This window comes from Pangasianodon hypophthalmus, chromosome 14 (genome assembly GCF_027358585.1).
Source record: "Pangasianodon hypophthalmus isolate fPanHyp1 chromosome 14, fPanHyp1.pri, whole genome shotgun sequence".
NCBI classification, from domain to species: Eukaryota; Metazoa; Chordata; class Actinopteri; order Siluriformes; family Pangasiidae; genus Pangasianodon; species Pangasianodon hypophthalmus.
In genome coordinates this window covers 18,594,989-18,616,411 of record NC_069723.1, presented here as the reverse complement: position 1 = coordinate 18,616,411, position 21,423 = coordinate 18,594,989, and the positions used below count along the sequence as shown (strand labels likewise).

Sequence of the window (21,423 nt, the reverse complement as noted above, 5' to 3'; positions counted from 1 at the left end):
TGCTAGCAGTAAAAGTAGCACTGGAGGAATGGCGACATTGGCTGGAGGGAGGTGGATACCCCGTTGTAGTCTACACTAAACACAGTAAACTTGAATGCTTTAAAACAACAAAGAGACTGACCCCAAGACACGCCCGATGGGGCTGCTTCTTTAACAGATTTAATTGCACTATTTTATATCCTCCAGGGTTAAAAAATGTCAAAGCAGGTGCCCTCTCATGCATGTACCCCACTGATCCCAAGCCCACCACTAAATACACAAGAGTCTTAGTTTCTCACTGTAATAAGATTGGATAATGACTGCTGAATTTCCCGGGCTCTCCGGGATCACCCAACTCTTTCCCCAGATAAGACATATGTCACTTCCAAGCTTCGTGACACTGTGATCTCCATTGCCAGTGGTCACCATTTACATTGCAAGGATGGAGGGCATTTTTGGAAAAACTAGGGTATCTATTAATATGACCTCTGCCTATCCTCTCCAAGCTAATGGACATGTTGACAAAGCCCACCAAGAATCTGATCAATTTCTCTCCACCTTATACAATTACTGTTTGGAGGAATGGTCATATTTCCTCCTCTGGCCTGAATATGCCCAGACTTCCTGTGGCTCACACTTTTGCAGTGCATGCTGGAATACCAACCACCTCTCTTTCCCTGGATGATGCTACTCCCAGTGAACCCCCCCTCCCCCAGACATTGAAAGAACACCAGCATATCTATGTAAGGATATGTAAGCCCCACAAACCAGGGATAAACCCAGAAAAGACACACATCCATGTTTGCAACTCTCAAGGTCGCAGACTACAACTCTCAGGATCCTCAGTCCTCAACCTCATCACCTGACCTCCAGTCAAAGTCCTATCTCCACTCTCATTCAACTGATTACTAATGTATAAATCACATGTTTGCAATCACACTACTCCCTTTAAATAATCCAGACTGTCAGTGTTACTTTGTAAAGTCTTGCTCCAGCATTGTGCCTGTGATGAATCCAAGCCTTTGTTCTCTGCCTGTTTTGATTGTTGTTTTGACTGTTTCCTGCTACATGTATTATACTTCATGTCTTGTCTGATTTATTTCTGTTTGCTGATCGCTTGACCATTTGCCTGACTCTTGTGTCTCAGTATTGCCTCGTTCCCTGTTTGTTTGCTACTTTTGTTTAATAAAATCAGAAACCCTGTGTGCTTCATGACAAGTAGACTGAGATGGCTATTGCAGACCAAAAGTCCTACAGACTTCAACTGTATTTTGTGAATCATTTCAATAAGAGTTCAGTATTTTTGGATTTTTTACCTATAAAACTAAAATTTGGAACTTTTCCTTTGAAATCGGTTCATTCTTTCATCTTCAGTAACCATTTTTATTTGGGTCAGGGTCACAGTTGGTCCCAAGCCTATGCCAGGAACACTAGGCATGAGGCAGGAATACACCCAAGGAAATGTATATACATTCACATAGCAAGTATAGCCAATCCACCTATTAGATGTTTTTGGGAGGTGAAAAGAAAATGGATAATTTGGAGGAAACCCAATAACACATGGGAAGAACATGCAAAACTACACACAGACAGCTCAAACTTAGGATCCAACTGGGAATACTGGAGCTGTGAATTTGACTATATTATAAAGTTTAACTGCTTGTTGGTGACTTTACAGCTGACTACTAAGTTTGTTTGTTTGTTTGTTTGCTTCTTTCTTTCTTTTCACTTCTGAGAATTCACCAGTGGATTTATAGTGATTTCCATTGATCGACATTATAGAAGAAGGCTGATAAATTGTGCATAGCAACAGATGAGTCTGTCAGTAATTATAGTCAGTAAATCTTCACTTATAATATACTGGCAACTCAGTGAATGTCTTGCTCTTTCTGTGAGATCTTTGACTGAGCTTTTCTTCAGCTGTTTGACACCTTTTTCAGTCTTTATTTCATAACATAGTGGGAGGGATGCCTGCATGAACAGTACACACACAGACAGACACAAACACAGCATGTACAGTTGAACGTGGAGAGAATGGAAATTTCTTACTGAGTGACCCAATGTAAATCCACCACTCAGTATGTTACCATTATAAGACAAGTTAAAAAAGTTTGGGCCTACTTTCTTCTCGATCCAGTCAATCAACAGATCTTCAGTCAACAGGGTATAAACTAGCAGGCTATTGTGGGAATCTGTAAATAGATATAAATATGATCTACAGTACTCTTAGACTTGTGAATTATTTTCTTCCCTAAGGAGTATTATTGAACAACTTTACTGCAAAAACACAGGTTAAGATTTCAGATGAATACTAAGCTCTCAACAAGTCCATAAAAACTGAAGGGTGCTAAGATATTAAATATAATCAATTACATGTTATCAATGTTAGCTTTGTTGCACAGGTGCAAAACTTTAAGAAAACATTTACTGGATAATTGACTACAATTCGACTAAGGGAAACATTTTGTGCATCTTAATTTTAGCTGAACCATTCCATTTAAGCTTTAATTTCGTCATGGAACTAGATATGTAACATGTAACAGGGAAAGATCCTTTAAATTTATGAGGTAATTGCTGCAGAAGTTTTAACATTGCAGTTGCAAATTGGTATGCAATTATTGTGTCAGGCTTCATGACACTAGATCACTGAGCCTTGCAGATTATTGTGAAGAATATGTGAAGAATCGGTTAAGGTTATAACATAGGAATGTAAAAAAAAAAAAACCTGCTGTGGAACAATCATGTCAATGCTTTACCGTTTAACAGTTTTATATATAAGACCTTGGAATATCAGAGATTGCTGGATGGCAGGATAGAGAATGTAAACTCAAGTTCCTTTGGTTATTTAATAGGGCTGGTCTGAGCATTGAAATTCATGAGTAGGTCTGCATTTCATTTATGCAGTTGGTTAGACTGTTTTTTCAACTGTGAAAATATTGCCTTGTGTCATTTTAAAATGTGTCCTTATGTTGATGGTAAATGAGAATCATTGCCAGATTGGAGGAAACAAAACAGAATGAATGCAAGCTTAAATTCTAACATGCATGACACTGAATACTTTAAGCCCACTGCCAACTATAACTATACCTACATTGTCCATTTTCTTCATACAACTCTAGCAGTGTTAGAATTTTTACTTTACTGATATGGTTATGGAATAGAGCTAAGTTATTTAAAGTAAATATATCTAGAAGAACTCAAACAAAGGAAATTATATTGCATCCCTCAATTTTTTTAAAAAGGTTGATGTTCAAATGTCTGTAAAACTTTGTAATAATATATTATTCTCAGAAAATGGTAGATTTTGTCTCCACAGGAAAAAAAAATCAGAAGTTTGATTAATATTTTCATTATTAATTTATTGTCAAATTTTAAAATACTGATGTTAAGTTCATAATTTTTTAATACTGAAAAAGCAACAGCAAATTTTTTACATTAAAGGAATTTATTAAAAGAAACAGAATTTATGTTAATAGCATGTAGTTCAGGTAGAACTCACTGTTCAATCACTATTTGTACAGTATGAATTTTGATTCATTCATTTTGAATATTACACAGTATGTTTATGTTATATTTGTCCTTATATTTGTCTGAATGTGTTTCATTTTATTGTAGGCTTGGTTTTTTAACACCGCTTTCTAGATTTCTCTAAATGTTTTTCATTAATATGTAAGCCTTTCACGGGCTACCACAATCTACTATATCAAATTAATATTTTCATGTCCCCTGTATAGCACAATTATTATTAGGTGTTATTTGCTTACCAGCTACTGACATTTTCAGCCATTGAAATCAAATTTTCTTTAGAAAGTATGTGTAGAGTAACTTAATTTTTTTAAATGGATCACTGGTAGTGCATCACTATACATGATATCAAGGTGGAAGAAATGTGGCACAAAGGGGTTAACTATGTGCAGTTTTTCCTCTCTGCAGCATGAATAAGGTAGTGTTACAGCTGAAGGTGGTCGTTTGTCTTGTTTAGGATCGTCATGAAACAACTCAGGAGGTCAGACCCAGGACATGATACATATTAATAATGGAATGAAAACAAAAATCTTCATTTTTGTCCAGGAATGAGAGGAAATTTCAAATACCAAATACCAATTATTAAACCTGATACAAAACCAAAATACAAGATACCAGAAAGTATGTTGTAAGTCTTAATACTGTCACACATTCAAAATCTGACAATGTGTGTGAAATAGCATATGTATATACTGTATACTGACTGCAACAGTATTTTTTGTACACCTCATACCATTCCTCATTGTAATATTTACTATAGTATATAGTATGTGAGAATTGTCAGTTGGTTCACTACACAATCATGTAACTATCTGTCAGTTAAATTGACATGTGGAAACAGTTTCCACAGAATTATATTAAACTCTTTCATGTTTGTGCTAAGTTTTTCAGTTAATGAGAACCAAAATGTGTTAACATTTGGTGGATAAATCCGCAAATAATGCAGGGAGGACGTGGGGAAGGACTATAAATCTATACAGCAGTGCAGCCTAAATAAAGCAATAGCACAATTAGCATAACTAGATAATCTTCTGTTCTGTATCACATAAGCAGTCAGAGCAAGTTAAAAATTAAAGATGGGAATATTACTGTTAATTGTATTAATTTGTTAATTACAGAAATAACCACAATGACAAACAAAAAACTATACTTTAATGTGTTGCTAATAGTTGTGTGGTGACATTAGCTTATTGTAGCCTTAGAGGACATAAATTAGCTGTATTTTTGATTATCTGATTTGATTATTATATATATGAAATCACACTTCAGAATATCAATTCATATCTAGTGTCAGTTATATAACTACTAACTATAAAGTTTTTATACAATACTGTAACAATCCCATACTGAATTGGGGAACCATGTCAATCCTTACACATTAAATGCTAAAGGTGTAACGCTAGAGATGTATTCATTCTCAGGGAATGACATGGCCTCTTTAGTTTCATCTTTATTTTACAAACTACATACAAAATTCCATATAAAACTTAAGCTACATGTGTCTAAATTAATCAAAATACAGAAAGGAAGAAATATTTTAAGCTGGATGAATAAATCACATATTGTAAGAGTCTAATACAAAATGTCACATCATGTAATACATTCAGATACTGTTTTTATTTTATTATTTGCATATGTTTAAAACAGATTTAACATTGGCATTTCATCAATTATGTTCATATCATAGCAAAACAATGATTTATGTACATATAAAAATGCACTGTGGAAATGATTTAGTGTGCCGGGAAACACATTGATCTGTGAAATGTCCCCAAAACATGAGCAGGCTTCTTGGACAGAGATAAAGGAACGACAAAGATGAAAAAGAACAGTCCTTGTCTAGGAGTCTGGGGTCTGGTCTGTGGAACTGAATCTTATGAATTTATGCTTGGTGTGATGGCTGACATGATCAGGGACTGTTTTCCAAATATATTAAGGCCACAGTCTTGGCTTTTAAAATGATTTTGTTTTATGTCTCCATTATGGATTATACCGTGATTTTCTGGAGCTCTTGTTGTATTATCCAGTAGTTCAATATAATGTAATTGTCAGGGAAGTGTGTTCACATCATGTCAGTACTACCTCAATTACTTGCAATTCAAAAATCATTCACATCATTTTTTCCAGCTGAAAAAGGAATTTTCTGAAATCTCAAACTTGACAGTGTGTAACTTCAAATTATTAACAAATATGACTGACAAAATGTCAAAAGTGTTCCACTGTTAAAAGTAGGAGCATAATGTCTATCAAACCATTATTGTTTTCTGTTAATGACATATCACAGCTATGTTGAATTCTTCAATCTGATTGGTCAGAGAGTGTTTTCTATTTTCTATAAGAGCAGCTCTGATAATAATTCCAGTTGCAAGGCAAATCACAAGTTTATATCAATGTGTTTGTTCTAATACATTACTATTTTTATAGTAGCAGCTTATTCACAGAGACTTGTATGGTGGATGATCTACATAATCTAATAAATGGATAAAAAAGTATTGTTATTTAACAAACAAAAACATTAATATGGTGAAGATTTCTGTAATGAGAGATCTTTAACATTTACGGAAGGAGTCTCAGGTGTCAGGAGTCTCGGATGTCAGCGTCAATAAGTTTTAAACCACGGGAAAGTCTTCAGGACAGCACTTCAAATAAAATACTTTGGGACATGCTGTTATAGAAAAACAATTTATTTCAGAGTGGTAATGGATCAAACCATCCCATCACTGATTATTTTCCAATAACAGCCCAGTGTTTTTTAGTTCTAACATAATAAACAATAGGAATATATCTTATGAACAACCAGTTACAATATGGTTTAGCTAACTTCTAGCTATTGTAGGTGTCAATGGATCCATTTCGTGTTGTCTGAATTTCCTTAGAAACTGCCAAATTCCAAGTGTGAAAAAAAATGAACTGTTCAGACAAATTCCAACATGATGAAACCACATTATTATTTTTTCGTTCTTACTCTTATTCTCTTCATTCGTCTAGTTTCCTGGTTCTCCTAGGTTCTCATAGCTGCTAATCTGAGTGTGCCTATGTTCCTTGACTTACTTCTGGTTACTATCTTTGTTTTGATCTCTGCTGTCTATAATGACAATAGTTTCTGGAGGAGCACTAATAAAGAGCCTCAGCAAACATGTAAAATAATGATTTTTTTCACAGGTCGCTTCTCGTAGCATCTCTCTGAAACAAATGGCACATGTTTAACAAGCATTCCCCATTTAAGATGTGACCTTAATATGTGTTTGGCAAACCAATCTCATATTCTACACAAATACACACTGGTGGATTGCTGTGTAACACAGTGATGAGTTTCTCAGGATGTCTCGTTGCAGTCTCTTTATATTCAGGCAGAAGGAATCCTCATTAAAGACATGATGCTGCATGGAAAGAATTGAAGAAAGAGAGAGACGCTGGTTAGGTGTTGTCCATTTTATTAGAAAATGCACCAGGTTTATAATACATTCAGTTCACCTCTAAACTTGGCATATATTTAGACAGATTTTACACTGGCACTTCACAAATTATATTTATTACAGTATTGCTTTATGTACAATAGAAAACTGATTGTTTAGGTCATTTAAAGAAGCTACATTAATCTGTAAAATGTCCACCAAAACATGGACTTGGTCATAGATTAAGAAAAAGACATACAGTACAGGACTAGGTTAAATCAGGCAAAGTATTTAAAGAAAATTAGCTACAAAATACAGTTACTGTATTTCTGGACATTCAAAAATGCTTTATTTGCAGGTACAGTGAAGCAAAGTATATGCTAGAATTTTCACATTAGCTTAATGTTGTTTATAGTGACGACAGTGATAGTGAAGGTGATGCAAGTTTTAAATTGAAAAAAGTATGGTCTGGAAAATACGTTGCGTTTTTCAGATAATTCTGACTTTTTTGAGGAACTCCAAATAAAAGTAGCCTCAAGCCATATCATACCTGGGTTCACATGTTCTCTGTACACTGCATATCTGCTCCTAGTCCTCTTAGAAATATTTCTGAATTGTGGACCTTCATTCCTTTTAGACAGTAAAGTTTTTTTTTTTCAAAAGTTCAAAAGTCACCAGGCATCTTGAATTGAATAGTTCCTGAAATACACACTCAAGCAAAAAAAAAAAATCTGTATTTAAGAGGACCAAGAAATGAAAAAAAGTCACTTGTATCCATCAACAAGAGCGCTGTTCAGACGATGACCTGAAGGGGACGATGTTGCTTCCCTTCATTCAAAAAAACAGCAAAAGTATTCTCACTGCTCATTCAAGTGTCACTTTCACAGTCTGTTCAAAAGTGGACTCCGATACGAAATCCTGAATCTATATCAGTATTATTTTGCAGAGAAGCAACAGTTTTTCGTGTTCTCCCTCAGAAATCCTCAGTCAGGAAGACCATGAGATACAGGCTAGTCCATCAAAAGTGCAGCTATTCCACTGTCTGCTACTGTCCGTATCCAATTAAAGTGCGTGAGTAGTTAAAATATTATATCCATCTTGTTTCCATATTGTCATTCATGGTGGTTTAAATGGCACTGTCACAGATCAGACAGGAAGCTTTATCTCTTCTATTTGTTGTATTCCAGACAGGATTTCCTGGAGACTGTTCAGGATTTTCTTCTGATGTGCACTTGAGGAGATTCCAATTTTGGCCAAATCTCTGTGAAGAGTGAGGAAATGATTAGGGAAAGTGTGCATGGATTAGTACTGTTGAATATTAGTCAAATCTCAATAATATTTTCCACTTATATTTAATAAAAAAGCCACTTTTCAATGTTTAACATCTCACCTGATGCTTAAACTTATTAAACGTTGTGAAATCTTGCGGCTAAATGACCCTTATGTCGCTATGTAGGAAAAGTGCTCTGCATAAGTGCATGCCATTTATACCGTACTTCATTATTTAGATATTTCTAAACTGTATCAATAAACTTGATCAATTTTCTAGTGAAATATAAAATACAAGTGTGTTAAAAATAATATTCCACGTAAGTAATTAACAATTTCCAACAGGGATTTGTGGGGGTCGCTATTTTTGTAACTGAATCTCAAATGGCATTTAGTGCACTACGTAGGGTCTACAAGGCCATTATGTTATATCCTATGTAGTGAGCTTGTATAATTAATAGGGAGCTATTTGGGATTTGGTTAACTCTCCTAGGCTTAAAAAAAATCCTGTGGTTGTTCTGAGGTGAGGTGAAGATGGCAGAGAGCACATTTCAGCATGAATCCTGTGTTGAGTATGAATGTACAATTGAACAATCAGAAAAATCAATGACCATTAGTGTCAGTAAAAATAAATAAATAAATAAAAATGTATCTGAAATATGTGTGTACAAGTTTGCTTGTGTGTAAAAATACTTACTCTTGATTCATGTGTATAATACTTTCCAGGCTGCTGTGTCCAGCCTTAGCAAAGTTTTCTCTGTATTTCTCCAGACCGATAACTTTCAGCCACTCCTCCGCTGAACTGAATGAAGGGGACGGCTCAATGGAGGGGGTGTGGTTTAGTGCTGATGGGTGGGACCTGAGGATAAACAGACCAATACTGTGTTTAATTTAGAAGGCAAGTGCAAGGTTTCTCTAGTTTGACGCAAATATGAGGTAGCACAAATTCAAATATAAGCATAAGTTATCATTTGATATGTTTGATATTTATATACAACAGAAGGCATAAACTAGCTAACGGTTGAGGCTAAAGATTGTACTAGCTAGCTTATATTTTATACAGACAATGTAATATATATATGTGTGTGTGTGTGTGTGTGTGTGTGTGTGTGTGTGTGAAATTATGATGCAATTTTATTTAACATCAATCAAAAACTGAACTTCCAAAGGTTCTGCCATAATGAGAAGCATCAAAATTATGTCATGACTAAACTGAGCTGTCAGAATATTTTCGACTTCCAAATTTGTGCTGAGTTACAATTACTCAAAAGGATGATCTCTGGGAAATATGGTAACCTTTAGTGTCAAATTATATTAGCATACTGTGTAGAAATAGTAACTTCCCACGACTGGGTGTGTGTGTGGCAGGAGCTGTATTGGTGTTATTTTGCTGCACTTGTTCAGCTTTTTCCAAGATAATAGTAGTTCATGGAAAAACCCAAGAATTTATATTTTCTTTGGCCATTAGAGTTTTCAGACATTTGGAACAGAAACATCATATACAGGCTTTGGTCTTTGCATGCATGGATATTCATTTAAAAGAAGTACTTATGTACTTTTGTGTGTGTGACCTGCTTGTCTCTCCTCCCATCCTCTTGAGTGTGTTCGGGTTGCGGATCAGTTTGTCCAGCATGTTGACGATCTGGCTGAATTTGGGCCGCTCGCTGCGCTCTCTCTGCCAGCACTCCAACATGAGCTGGTGCAGTGCTACAGGACACTCCATCGGTGCTGGTAACCTGTACCCTTCCTCTATTGCCTTTATAACCTAGGAAACAGGGAGCAGAGGTCAGTGTGGCACAGGCAATCTGCTATCTATACAGTATATAAATCTAATTCATAACAATATATCATTACTGTATTTATCATAAGAGATGAACACTGGATTTCAGAATATCCTAAAATATTTTTTTACATGGTCATGATTCATTTGTATCAATCACCAAAAAACAAAATTCTTCTTTGTGCTCTTCCACTAACGTGCAGAGACTTTTGCCTGCCTCTAAACAGCCTCTGATTTTTGCCATGCACTCACAAATGTGAGTACCAGTTGTGTTGCAGGAGGCGAGTAGTCCCCCTTGATTGATTGCAGGCTAGGATCTAAATCTGACTCCAATCAAAGTAAGATGGATGGAAACCAAGTCCCGTCTTACATTATTCCCATAAAATACATATGAAATATTTCACATTTTGGATAATAATATGTTCCAATTTCCATTTCTTTTTGTCTTTATATAAAGAGATAGATAAAGTAAAGTGTCAAACCAAACCAACCAACTACAAGATACATCAGTTAATTCATTTATATTAATAAAATATAGAAAATATTAGTTGAGCTGTTTGGATAATCCACAGAGCATTTAACTTTAACAGTGTTCCTTGTGCACAAAGACATTTATAAAGAAGATCATTCAAAGTAAAAAATAAAATAAAATAAAAGTACACATAATGCAAACTCACAAAATCTGAACATATTTTGAATTTGCAGTATAACCATTAATAGTTATACAGAATGTAATTGTGAAACTGGTATTAGAGGCTTTTGTACTTACATCCTGGTTACTCATGTCCCAGTATGGCCGCTCTCCGTATGACATCACCTCCCACATGACGATGCCGTAGCTCCACACGTCACTGGCTGAAGTGAACTTCCTGTATGCGATGGCTTCTGGGGCTGTCCAGCGAATCGGAATCTTTCCTCCCTATGATTTACAGATATGTTCACACCAATATGCCCACACAGGCAGACATACTTGCACTCGTTTTTTTCTCTGAATATTTTAGCTTAATTAAATAGTGTGTTATTGGGATGAATGTTACAGGTTATGGTATTATGGGACAAATTTGCATAAGCCTATAAAAAAGAACAAGAGGCAACAAGTGAAAAAGACATACTCTAGTATCCAATAGTCTGAGTTCACTGGCAAGAACTTTACAAAGGCTAATACAATTTTGTGAAGTTCAATTTTTTTCCCCAAAAAGATTACATCATTCAGTCATTAATCAACATCAGGTCTTAATTGTTAAAAATGTTAAACAAGTTCCCTCTTAACTCAAATGTATTCAATCAACCTAGACATGTTTCATGACTGAAGTTTAGTTTTGCGCTAGAGTTATGAGGCCAGTGTATATATGAAAAATTCCCAACCAGCTAAACAATTTTTTTCTCAGCTTTTAATAATGCATATCTGAATAGTAAGCAGTTTTTTGACAACCGATTAAACAGAAACAGGTTTTGAGAATGTGAACTACTTTCAGATGCTAGAAGATTAAAACAATAATTTATTAATATAATAATGCTGTCTCTCTCTTTCTCTCTCTCTCTCTTACCCGTGTTGTATAAGCTCCCTCAGGTTTGTCCTCCAGCACTCTGGACATGCCGAAATCAGACACTTTACACACCAGATTGCTGTTGACCAGGATGTTTCGTGCTGCCAGGTCTCTGTGGACATAACTCATGTCTGATAGATACTTCATCCCTGAAGCGATGCCACGCAGGATACCAACCAGCTGAATGACTGTGAAACGCCCATCATTCTTCTGTAAAAGGTGAAAAATGAAAAAGAACATCAAACTAAATCACCAATCAACATAATTCACTGGCTCCAGCTCATACAGAACTATAATTCTTAATCCTAATTCTCAAATTCCTTAATGAAAAATCACAGGTTAAAATCATATTTATAGGATAAGCTGGGTGATTTGGGCCTGAGAGTAAAAAGGTGAAATTAAAGTGTTAAATAATGACTAATGTCTGTAAAATATGAACCAAATTCTAATTTTAAATAATCACAATTGTTCCTGGCTTTTAGAAGTTTGTTTTCAGGCGGGTCCCTGAAGCATTTCTCACGATGGATGAACTTGGAAACCTGTTGCTAATCTTGCTTACCCTTGAACATCTTCACTTTATCTATATGTCAAATTTTCGTACTCAGCTAATTTTTGAACTTAGTTAGATGGTACTAGGGAAGCATCTATCTCATTCTTTTAATTTCTGAATATTATGCATACAATATATAAGGTCTGGGTAACATTTTATGGTACTTAAAAACTTATACTTAAATGAGTCATAAAAACTGAAGTTATTCCCACGTACAAACTGATTCCCATGCAATGAATAGCACAGAAATGAAAGTTTACTTACTTTCCTAATTATTGAAAGGTCATCACAATGACCTGAGTTTCATTACTACGTTATTCTACTTTCATTAGCATCCAGTGAATAATTAATTGAGAATTTGATTACAGTAAAGTGAGCTTATTGTACTGTTGATTAAATAATAAAGAACTACTATAGTAATGCCTGATTACTCATTAATTATTATTTAAAGTGTACCATGTACCATGTACCATTCCAGAATCTTCACAATATATTAAGTTATATATATATTATATATTAAATGTTAAGATTTAACATTTGTTAGCTGAGTCAACATCACACACGTTCATTTCAAGTATAAAAGAATATTTAATACAACACAGATCCAGCGTCACACTTACTCTGAGAAACACGTCCAGAGAGCCGTTCTCCATGTATTCAGTGATGATCATAATCGGCTTGCCTGTAGAATGCAAGAAACACAATTAAATACCATTTGCAAATATTTTGCAAGTCACAATTTAAACAGAAACCTCTGCATGTAATGCTAAGATTTTTTTACAGCCTTTTTAACATAGCAGAGACAGTTGCGCTGATTAGGATTAAAAATGTGGATGTTTAATTGAAGTCTATTTATTCTATAACAAGTTCTGATTTTTAAAAAAAATCTATGAAGAATGTTGCTTTGAGCTGTGCACACAGAAACACCTTGTAGACGATTCAGTAGCTAAATAATAGCCCCTACTTTATCCTCAACTGAGAATTATCCAAACTCACATAAATCAACAAATTCCTTTTTGTTATTTGAGGGCAAATCGACACCAGATACACACGCTCATACAAAAACACACACTTGGTGCGGCCTCTCTGACTGACAGCTGCTTAATGGTGCGTCCGTGACGAGGAAGTGTAGCTAAGGAGGCCCAGACAGACACATTGTCAGCCATCTTTGTTGCCATTGGCCTCTCATGTGACCTCCAGGCAGATTTGATTGACAGCTCTTCGAGAAGGCCAGGGGAACAGCTAACCTTTGAACCTGATGTCTCCTCCCTGCCTCGATTTCCCAGACACACCCCCTTTTATCCTCCACATTAAAAGACAAATTCAATATTTGCCATGTGTGGTGTGTGTGTGCCTGAATTTGGCCATGAACTCCACAGCGAACTCGTTGTTAACGAAGCATAAATAAGCTTTGAGAATTAGAGACACTAAGACAATATATAAAAGAACACCAACAAAAACGCAAGAAGGCGCAAAGGAGCAGAAGCGTGGGCTGAGCTCCTGCTGTGGTCTCATTTGCATATTATGATTTAATTTGCAGGCTTTTACATTATGCAAATACAATACTCAGATTCGTTACTCCTGCCACAAAGAGCAGCAGACTTACGGGAGGTGTTTCAGGTTTCTAAGGGGCATTAACAGAGAGGAAAATTAAAGCACTGATCATTTTCATTAAGTGTCTGCCCATTTTAACCTCTTACCAAATGTTCAGTGTTACAAATAACTTAAATAAATATCTAACATATCAGCACTTTGATCAACATGGGGCCAGCTGCTCGTAGGATGCCAGAGATTTCAGATTAAATTTAATCTGTAAATGTAATCTAAGTCTGTTCTTCTTGCAGATAAATTACTAATACTAACAAACTGTCAGTAGATGTGACTTTAACACCGACGCAGCTAACTGAGAAGACATCTGAATGTTCAGTAATGTATTCGACCGTTGCTAAGTAAAGTAACTAAAATAACATTCCTGCAATGTTCTGAAAACACTTACTAATAACTAGCTCATACAACATACCCTGTTAAACTAACACACAGAACTGTTTGTGTTAACATTCCTATACTCTTAGAAAAAAAAATTTCTATTTAGCATGTTAACAATTCTTCGTTTGTCCCTCTAGTTCAAGGGTCGTCAACTGGTCCAGATGTGGACCCAGCGATGTATTTCAGGGAATCGAACTAGCATTCAAAAATGTGGTAGCAGAACCAATGAAAAAACTGGCTATAGTTCAGCAGCTTCAGTTTTTTTTTTGTAGCCTCTGAAACAGATCCTCTGTTGTGGCTTTTTGCAGCCAATCACATGCAAAAGAAGATTTAAAGATCGCTGGACAGAGAAATGTGCGTTTATGCTCTGTTTTTATAAAGTTAATAACAAAGTTGGTGGCCTTAGTCAAAAGTGAAATCATGAAATGGAGTGCAAAATCTTCCTTTGAGCCATATTTTACAACAGTTACTGCCGGGCCACTAATTTGCTTGGTCAAATGGCGTTCCAAGAGTGCCTATATTTACTACAACCGCACTGGGATGTTCACTACGTAAAATTCCACTTCCTAGTTCGAAACCCTTTCTACAGTAGAGTTAATGTCATCAGTCAGTGCACATGGCAAATGATACTTTTCAGGAATATAACTTTTGACTTAAAATATGAAACCTCATCAGATGAAGATGAAAAGGAAGAAGGGAAGCCAATTTTTACCGGAAGCACCTTTAACAGGAATGTACAAATCAGTGTGAGCTAGTCAGCCAGCTAGCCGCCAGGCTATGAAGTGAATGTGGCTTCCTCGGGTTCTACATCTGCTAGCAGGGCAAAAATAAACAGAACATTTGGCCATGTTTTGTCCAAAAATGTCACTTACTCAATATTAATTTCTTGTTTATACAACTGTAGTATGAAAGCAATATTGCACTCATAATCGCCTGGTAATACTTAATATTGATATTCAGTGTAAGCGCACTCTTGCTTGTGTGATATTGCTTAAATCTAACCTTTAATAGTTAAGCATGTCAATTTGAGGCCCAGTCTTTTCCCCCAGTCACAGCAGTAGTTTTACCATTTTGGGGTGGGGGTGGGGGGTTGTATTTTTGTCAATTTTTCACACCAGAGAGGCCATGGCTTGACATGAGCCCCTCAAACTGAGGCATGTCTATAAGTACTATAGTCATGTACAGGCACTTTTTGAAAATTTAACTCTACAGCTTTAATAATAACCTATCAGTTGTTTGTCTCACTAATGTTTGCTATAACTGTCTTTTATTCAGCACTTGTCAAGTTAGCTGACAAAATTATGGTTTTATTTACTTGTGCATATCAACCTGTAAACAGAAATCTGAAAATAGCTCTCTAATGGTATCTAACACTAATCTAGTTTAAATTATATCCCATCTGCTTGAACTAGTTTGTAGCAGGTTTGTGCTTCAGAAGTGTTCAGATACCGAAAACCAAACTAAAAATCAGACATGGGACAGAATGCCAGAATGACAATGCTGAACGTGTTGTTGCTGCTCATGTCTACACAACAACAAGGGATGAGAAAATATGTTACACCATAGTGAAATGTCACTTTAAGTGTGAAAGTAAGGCAAATGTGTTAATGAGTTCACACAGCGGCTGTGAGGCTCAGTGTGAGATGGACGTAGAGGTGTGGGGCGTTAAGTGGTGGATATTAGGTAACAGACTGACCCCAAACCCTAAACATATTAAGAGCCACTCTTACTCACACACACACACACACACACATACGGCAGGGCTGAAAGATATAGAGACGCACATATAGAGTGACACTCAATGCCCCTAGCCACCCACCCCCCAACACATTAAGAGTCACTCCACTTGTTGCTCTCTCTCTCACACACACACACACACACAGTGTTGTAGGCTATAGGGAAAAGCTATAGGGTGACAGTCAAACACATTTAGATGTGACACTTTGATTAATGGCTCTGAAATGCTACCGGATCTTCTGGGCTTTTTACAACACCTACAGCATCTGTCACTAACACACGCTGTGTGTGTGTCTGTGTGTGCGTGTACATATGTGTGTGTGTGTGTGTGTGTGTGTGTGTGTGTGTACATCTGAGCTGGAGAGAAAGTAAGAGTAAAGATTTTGTCAGTGCTTTATGGTGTAATACACACATGCACACACACACACGTACACACACACACATGCACACATGAACGCACACATACACGCACATACACACAATATATATTTATTCAGAATAAGTAATAAAATATAAAATAATAAGTAATAAAAATAAACCATTTATTTTTATTAACCATTTATTGTGTGTTTACTGACTTTTGTTTACATGTTTATTGACTTTTGGTGACTAAATAAATGTGTTGGCTTAATATGGCTTACATTTTTACTCTAATTATACATATCTTTAAAATTATGTATCATTTTTAAATTTAACTGTCTCAAAAGTATTTTTTACATATTTTTAAGTATTTAACAATTTTCAACAGACATATTCGCTCCCTTCTGGTGGCTGAATCACAAATAGTCTTATATTGGACATATAATGCACTACAAAGTGTATTATGTCACATCATGTATAACATGTAGTAAGTATATAGAGTGAATCGGAAGCCATCTGCTATTTTACCTATTTGTAGATGAAGGAACAATATAATACTAGCAAATCTAGCATATAATTACCTGCAAATATTTACTGAAAATAATGTGGGTAAATAAATAATAAAAATCTGAAACATTATAGTTCATGAATTATGATATTGCCATCTTTGTTTTTTTTCTTAAGAAAGCAACACATTTTTTCTCCTTTAAAATCTATGCAAGTGTAAATATTTAAAACAATAAATGTACAAAATAGTATTTAAGTGTATGGAAAAGGAGCAGAAACTCACACATGGTGACTACGCCCTCCAGACGGATGATGTTGGGATGATCAAACTGGCCCATGATGCTCGCCTCGCTCAGGAAGTCCCGCCTCTGCTGCTCTGTAAACCCAGCCTTTAGCGTCTTAATGGCCACACACACCTCACGCTTCGCGGGGAACTTCAGACGACCGCAGCAAACCTCGCCGTACTCACCTGCACATACACAATTGTGCTGTCAGAATATATATTTTACTTTCTGAGAACTATTTACATGTTCATGTATTTGTCTATTCAAAGGCAAAACATCCACATTTGATTCTGTAAGTGTCGCAAGAAAACTGTTAACAATTTCCAACACTTAGTAGAGCCACTTATATGTTGTAACCTACGTAGTGAGCATATTTAGTGAATACAGAGACATTTGGAGTTTGACCTTTTTTTGGATTTGAGTAGAAAAGATTTTAAATGTAGCTAAATATCTGACAGTTACTGGCATCACTGCTGGTAAGTAAATAAAAATTAATCTGAAACATGAAATGTATGTATTTAAACTCAATAAATTGTTTTGAATATTAAATATGTAACCTTCTGATTCCTTCTGTCTAAGGTAGTTTACAATTACAGCCTCATTCTTCTTTGCATGCATCAAAATTCATGTGCGTTTCAGTAATTGACGGCTCTAACACACTGACACACACAGAAACTCTTACTGTGTCACCATTAAAGCTGATGAATGATGACCAGCTCTTACCAACGCCGATGACTTTTTCAATCTTGATACAGGAGGCGTCAATCTCCTTGGCGAACTCTCGGATGGCTTGGTTCGGGTCCTCGTAGGTAAATGGATCCACATACACCCTCACTCCTACACACACACACACACATCCAATCATACATCAATGCACACACATATAGTACCTTCATTTCGTGTCAGTAGATCTTGGTTCATTTGCCTAAACAAGTGCTAAATCCTGCTATTCACTCCTGTGACCTGATTAGCTTCCACTCTTATATTAGCTATTTGAGTACTATGTGTCTGCGTGACACTGCTGAGCTTAATGGTCACGCTGCCATTTTATATCAGGGGAACCCATCTGTGGTCCTGTATGTTCAGCTGAGTCCAGTAAAAATTGGTAATGTCCCAACACACCTGATACACCTCAGCATTTCATGATCAGGCTTGGAAAGTGTGTTAGATCTGTATTTGGATTCAGCTAACCATACCTTCCCTATTATAAATGTAAACGTGTTCTCTTTTAATCTACCTCTACGAATAGAGCTACAGGAAAAATCAAAATCAGAGGCAAGCTTTAATCAACACAGCAATATAATCACACATAACTCAGTACAGATAAAAATACACACAGTACATTTTAAGTGAGGTTGTTTTTAACTCTTTAAGACCACATAACACCACAGACATGTTCACAACATGTGCCAATAAACTTTGAGTAACATGAAACTGTTTAAGATACCAGTACACAGTCATATAAACTCAAGACCTGATAATATACAGAACCAGATTAAACATAGAACCACTTAAAACCCAGGACATGATAAAACACAAACCAAATAAACCTGATGAGCCTGATGAGCCACTGAGTCAGATAAATCAAGAACCTAAGAATCAAACAAAACAAGAAAAACAGCCAAAACCCTGGAACCAAAAACAAAATGCAAATTTTATGATCCGTCTTATTAAATGTTAATTATTATCATTTTGCAGCTTCTGCAAGGTGTATGTAAACTTATGACCCCAAACAGCAAACCAAATAAAACCCAGAACCTGATGAGGCACAGAACCAGATAATTCCAGAACCATATATGTATATATATATATATATATATATATATATATATATATATATATATATATATATATATATAAACCTATAACCATAGAAATTCTAGAACCAGATAAAGCTTGCAATTTATAACTAAATAAAGTCTAGAACTAGATAAATTGCAGGTATGAAAGCATAGAAATGAAGCTTTTGTCTGTCTTTAAGTAGCCTAAATGATTTGTATGCAATGATTTGTACCTGGTTGGTTTTTCTCTTCATCTTGCTTGGCTTTGCTGTATTTGGCCCTCCTGAAAATAAACAACTAATTTAACGGCTGCTGCACACAATACACACAATACACACAAAGGACACACACACAGAGGACACACAGTAGGATTACAGGCACAGACCTCTTTCTGATGAGGAAGGCACAGGCAAGAATGAGGAGCAGAACGACGCTGCCACAAGCACACAGCAGAAGGATGGTGGGGTTCATGCCTTCTCCCACCACAGGAGACGGCACTGACAGAGAGAAACATTTTTTATTTCATCGCCTGTCCTTCAAATATCATTTTAATATTTACGTTGCTATATTAGTCTACCTTACACAGTTAATAGTTATCGTTAATACAGTTAGAAGTGAATGTTCAAAGGTACTTTTATACTATGGATCTATAGCTAAAACTAGAAAAAAAAGTGTTAAAAAGTGTTTGGTTGCTGTTCAGTTCCATTTCCGTGGTTACAGAGATGTCTCTGATTGGTGGCTGGATTTCACCAGGACTTTAAAATGATTTACAAAAACCATTAATCATTCTGACTTCTACAGGAAAATGCACCATTGTTTAAGTCAGTCTTTGTATGTATATAATCTCAGACGATAACTTTCCTAAGTCTTACACTAACCTGAGTTAGTCATGACCTCCAGTGGAGCGCTAAAATCTCCGTAACCGGCTGAGGTGCGGGCGCGCACATGAAACACATAGGAGGTCAATGGTGTCAGGTCCTTTATGTTAACACTCCGAGACGTGGTCTTTACAATACGATAACTCCTCTCATTCTGCTCCTGTCAGAGAGAAAGGAAGGGTAAAGGAAGGAAAGAGGAAGGTTACAAGTTCACAAGTGAGGAAGTCTGATAGCTATTTCCAGGCTTGTCAGTACTCAATTCCTGTTTATCCCATATGTGTCCCCTCAGGAGACAAGGAGTGTTTCTCGATACATTTCTTTATCTTTAACTGTCCTTGTGTGTACTCACTATTCTGTTCTAAGGTGTTCTTGATGCTACACAAATATTGAGACAGAAAAGTGACTCAGCATGTATTCAGCTTGTTTACAATACAGTTACGAGAGAATTAATTAAAAATGAAGTAATGAGAGAAAATGAAGTAATACTTTTGTCAAATATTTCCAGTACAAGCAATGCTAATTTGTTCATAATCACAATAAAGCAGCTCTGGTTAGCTAAGTTATCTAGTTAGCAACAACTTTAGGAGGCCTGTTAATTGAGCAACCTTAATCTCCCTTAGGAGCATATTTGTGTTTCAGCCAAATTCAACAGTCTAAACTGATAGTACTTAAGCTAGAATTTAGATAGCTAGCAAGAGCCTCTAGTGGTAACTTTAGGTAGATATCCATTATCAGCGAATGTAACTAAAATCTAAACTGCTAACACTAAAGATAAATACACAACATATCTCAAACTCATTCAGGAGTGTTCTTTGTGTTCATTTCCTTTGTTTTTACAAGGTAAATTACCTAAATTAGGCAGTTAGTATTTAGCACCTGAGGAAACTTTAGCTAGACAGCTTAATTACCATTGTTAGTGAATGTATTTTAAAGAGCAAACTGGTGTTAGCAATTGAAACAGCTAGCAGCTAAGCTAAAGGTTTTGCATTTTTGGAACTGTGAAGCAATGTCTACATGTCCCATGAGTCCTCTAACCTTTTCGTAGTATTTGACCTCATACTCCAGTATGACTCCATTGGGTTTATCAGGCTCCTGCCAGAAGAGTATAAGAGTGTCACGGGTGACGTCCTTACTCTGCACAGACATCACTGTTGATGGAGCTGCACAGAGAGATAGAAAGACACATGTTACTGCTTTCTGTCTAAACACAGTCAGAAAAGAGAAGCTCTTACATCTCCCTCTGCTTAACTCTCAATTCAAATGCTAAACCCACTTTTGTTGTTGTGCTAAACCCTGTTTTGTTCAGGGTGAGAAAGTCAAACAGGAGATGGATGGACAGAGTGAGAACAGTCTCAGCTTTAGACTGCAAGACAACACAGAGGACAGGGCTTCATCTACACAAACACACATCAAATACAAGCTAGCTGTAAATGTGCGTGACAAAACATTTCCTCTGTCTGTCAAGTATAGGCTAATGAAGCCCAATATGTATGGCTCAAATAAAAAAAAGCTGAATAAATGAATAAAATACGAATAAAATAACTAAAATAATATTCTTAAAGTTTAAAATACAGATTAATTTGTTGTTTTGTTTTGACTTATATTTGACGTTATTTTGCTGTTTATGAGTGTAATGTGTACTGTTATTCTGAAAAACACATTTATAATTCAACTTTATTTCATCCTTAAAATGTATTGTTATGTATCTTTCCTCTAAATATGTGTATGAATAATCAGAGGTGTAAGAGCGGAATAATATCACGTAATATACACTTAGGAAATAAATCTAGAGGTAGTAAAAAAAATGCAGCATAATACACAAATTTTCCAGACAAATTTCTATTA

The 21,423-nt window shown here is 35.9% G+C and overlaps 1 protein-coding gene across 2 annotated transcripts in view; it reads right to left on the bottom strand.

Annotated features, from left to right (window-relative positions):
- Positions 1-6,913: 6,913 nt before the first annotated feature.
- Positions 6,914-21,423, bottom strand: part of epha4l (eph receptor A4, like) — a 44,071-nt gene continuing 29,561 nt past the window's right edge. Inside the window, exons 6-17 of one of the 2 annotated variants that reach the window (XM_053239770.1) lie at positions 20,614-20,738; positions 19,579-19,738; positions 19,086-19,197; positions 18,934-18,983; positions 17,643-17,756; positions 16,919-17,104; positions 12,666-12,727; positions 11,496-11,705; positions 10,718-10,867; positions 9,725-9,933; positions 8,866-9,027; positions 6,914-8,160 (exon numbers count right to left, since the gene is read on the bottom strand). In XM_053239770.1, the coding sequence (XP_053095745.1) occupies positions 8,046-8,160; positions 8,866-9,027; positions 9,725-9,933; positions 10,718-10,867; positions 11,496-11,705; positions 12,666-12,727; positions 16,919-17,104; positions 17,643-17,756; positions 18,934-18,983; positions 19,086-19,197; positions 19,579-19,738; positions 20,614-20,738 (1,655 nt within the window). In that variant the 3' untranslated portion in view covers positions 6,914-8,045. The remainder of the gene's footprint in view (positions 8,161-8,865; positions 9,028-9,724; positions 9,934-10,717; positions 10,868-11,495; positions 11,706-12,665; positions 12,728-16,918; positions 17,105-17,642; positions 17,757-18,933; positions 18,984-19,085; positions 19,198-19,578; positions 19,739-20,613; positions 20,739-21,423) is intronic. The other variant, XM_026934591.3, reaches the window with a different exon arrangement.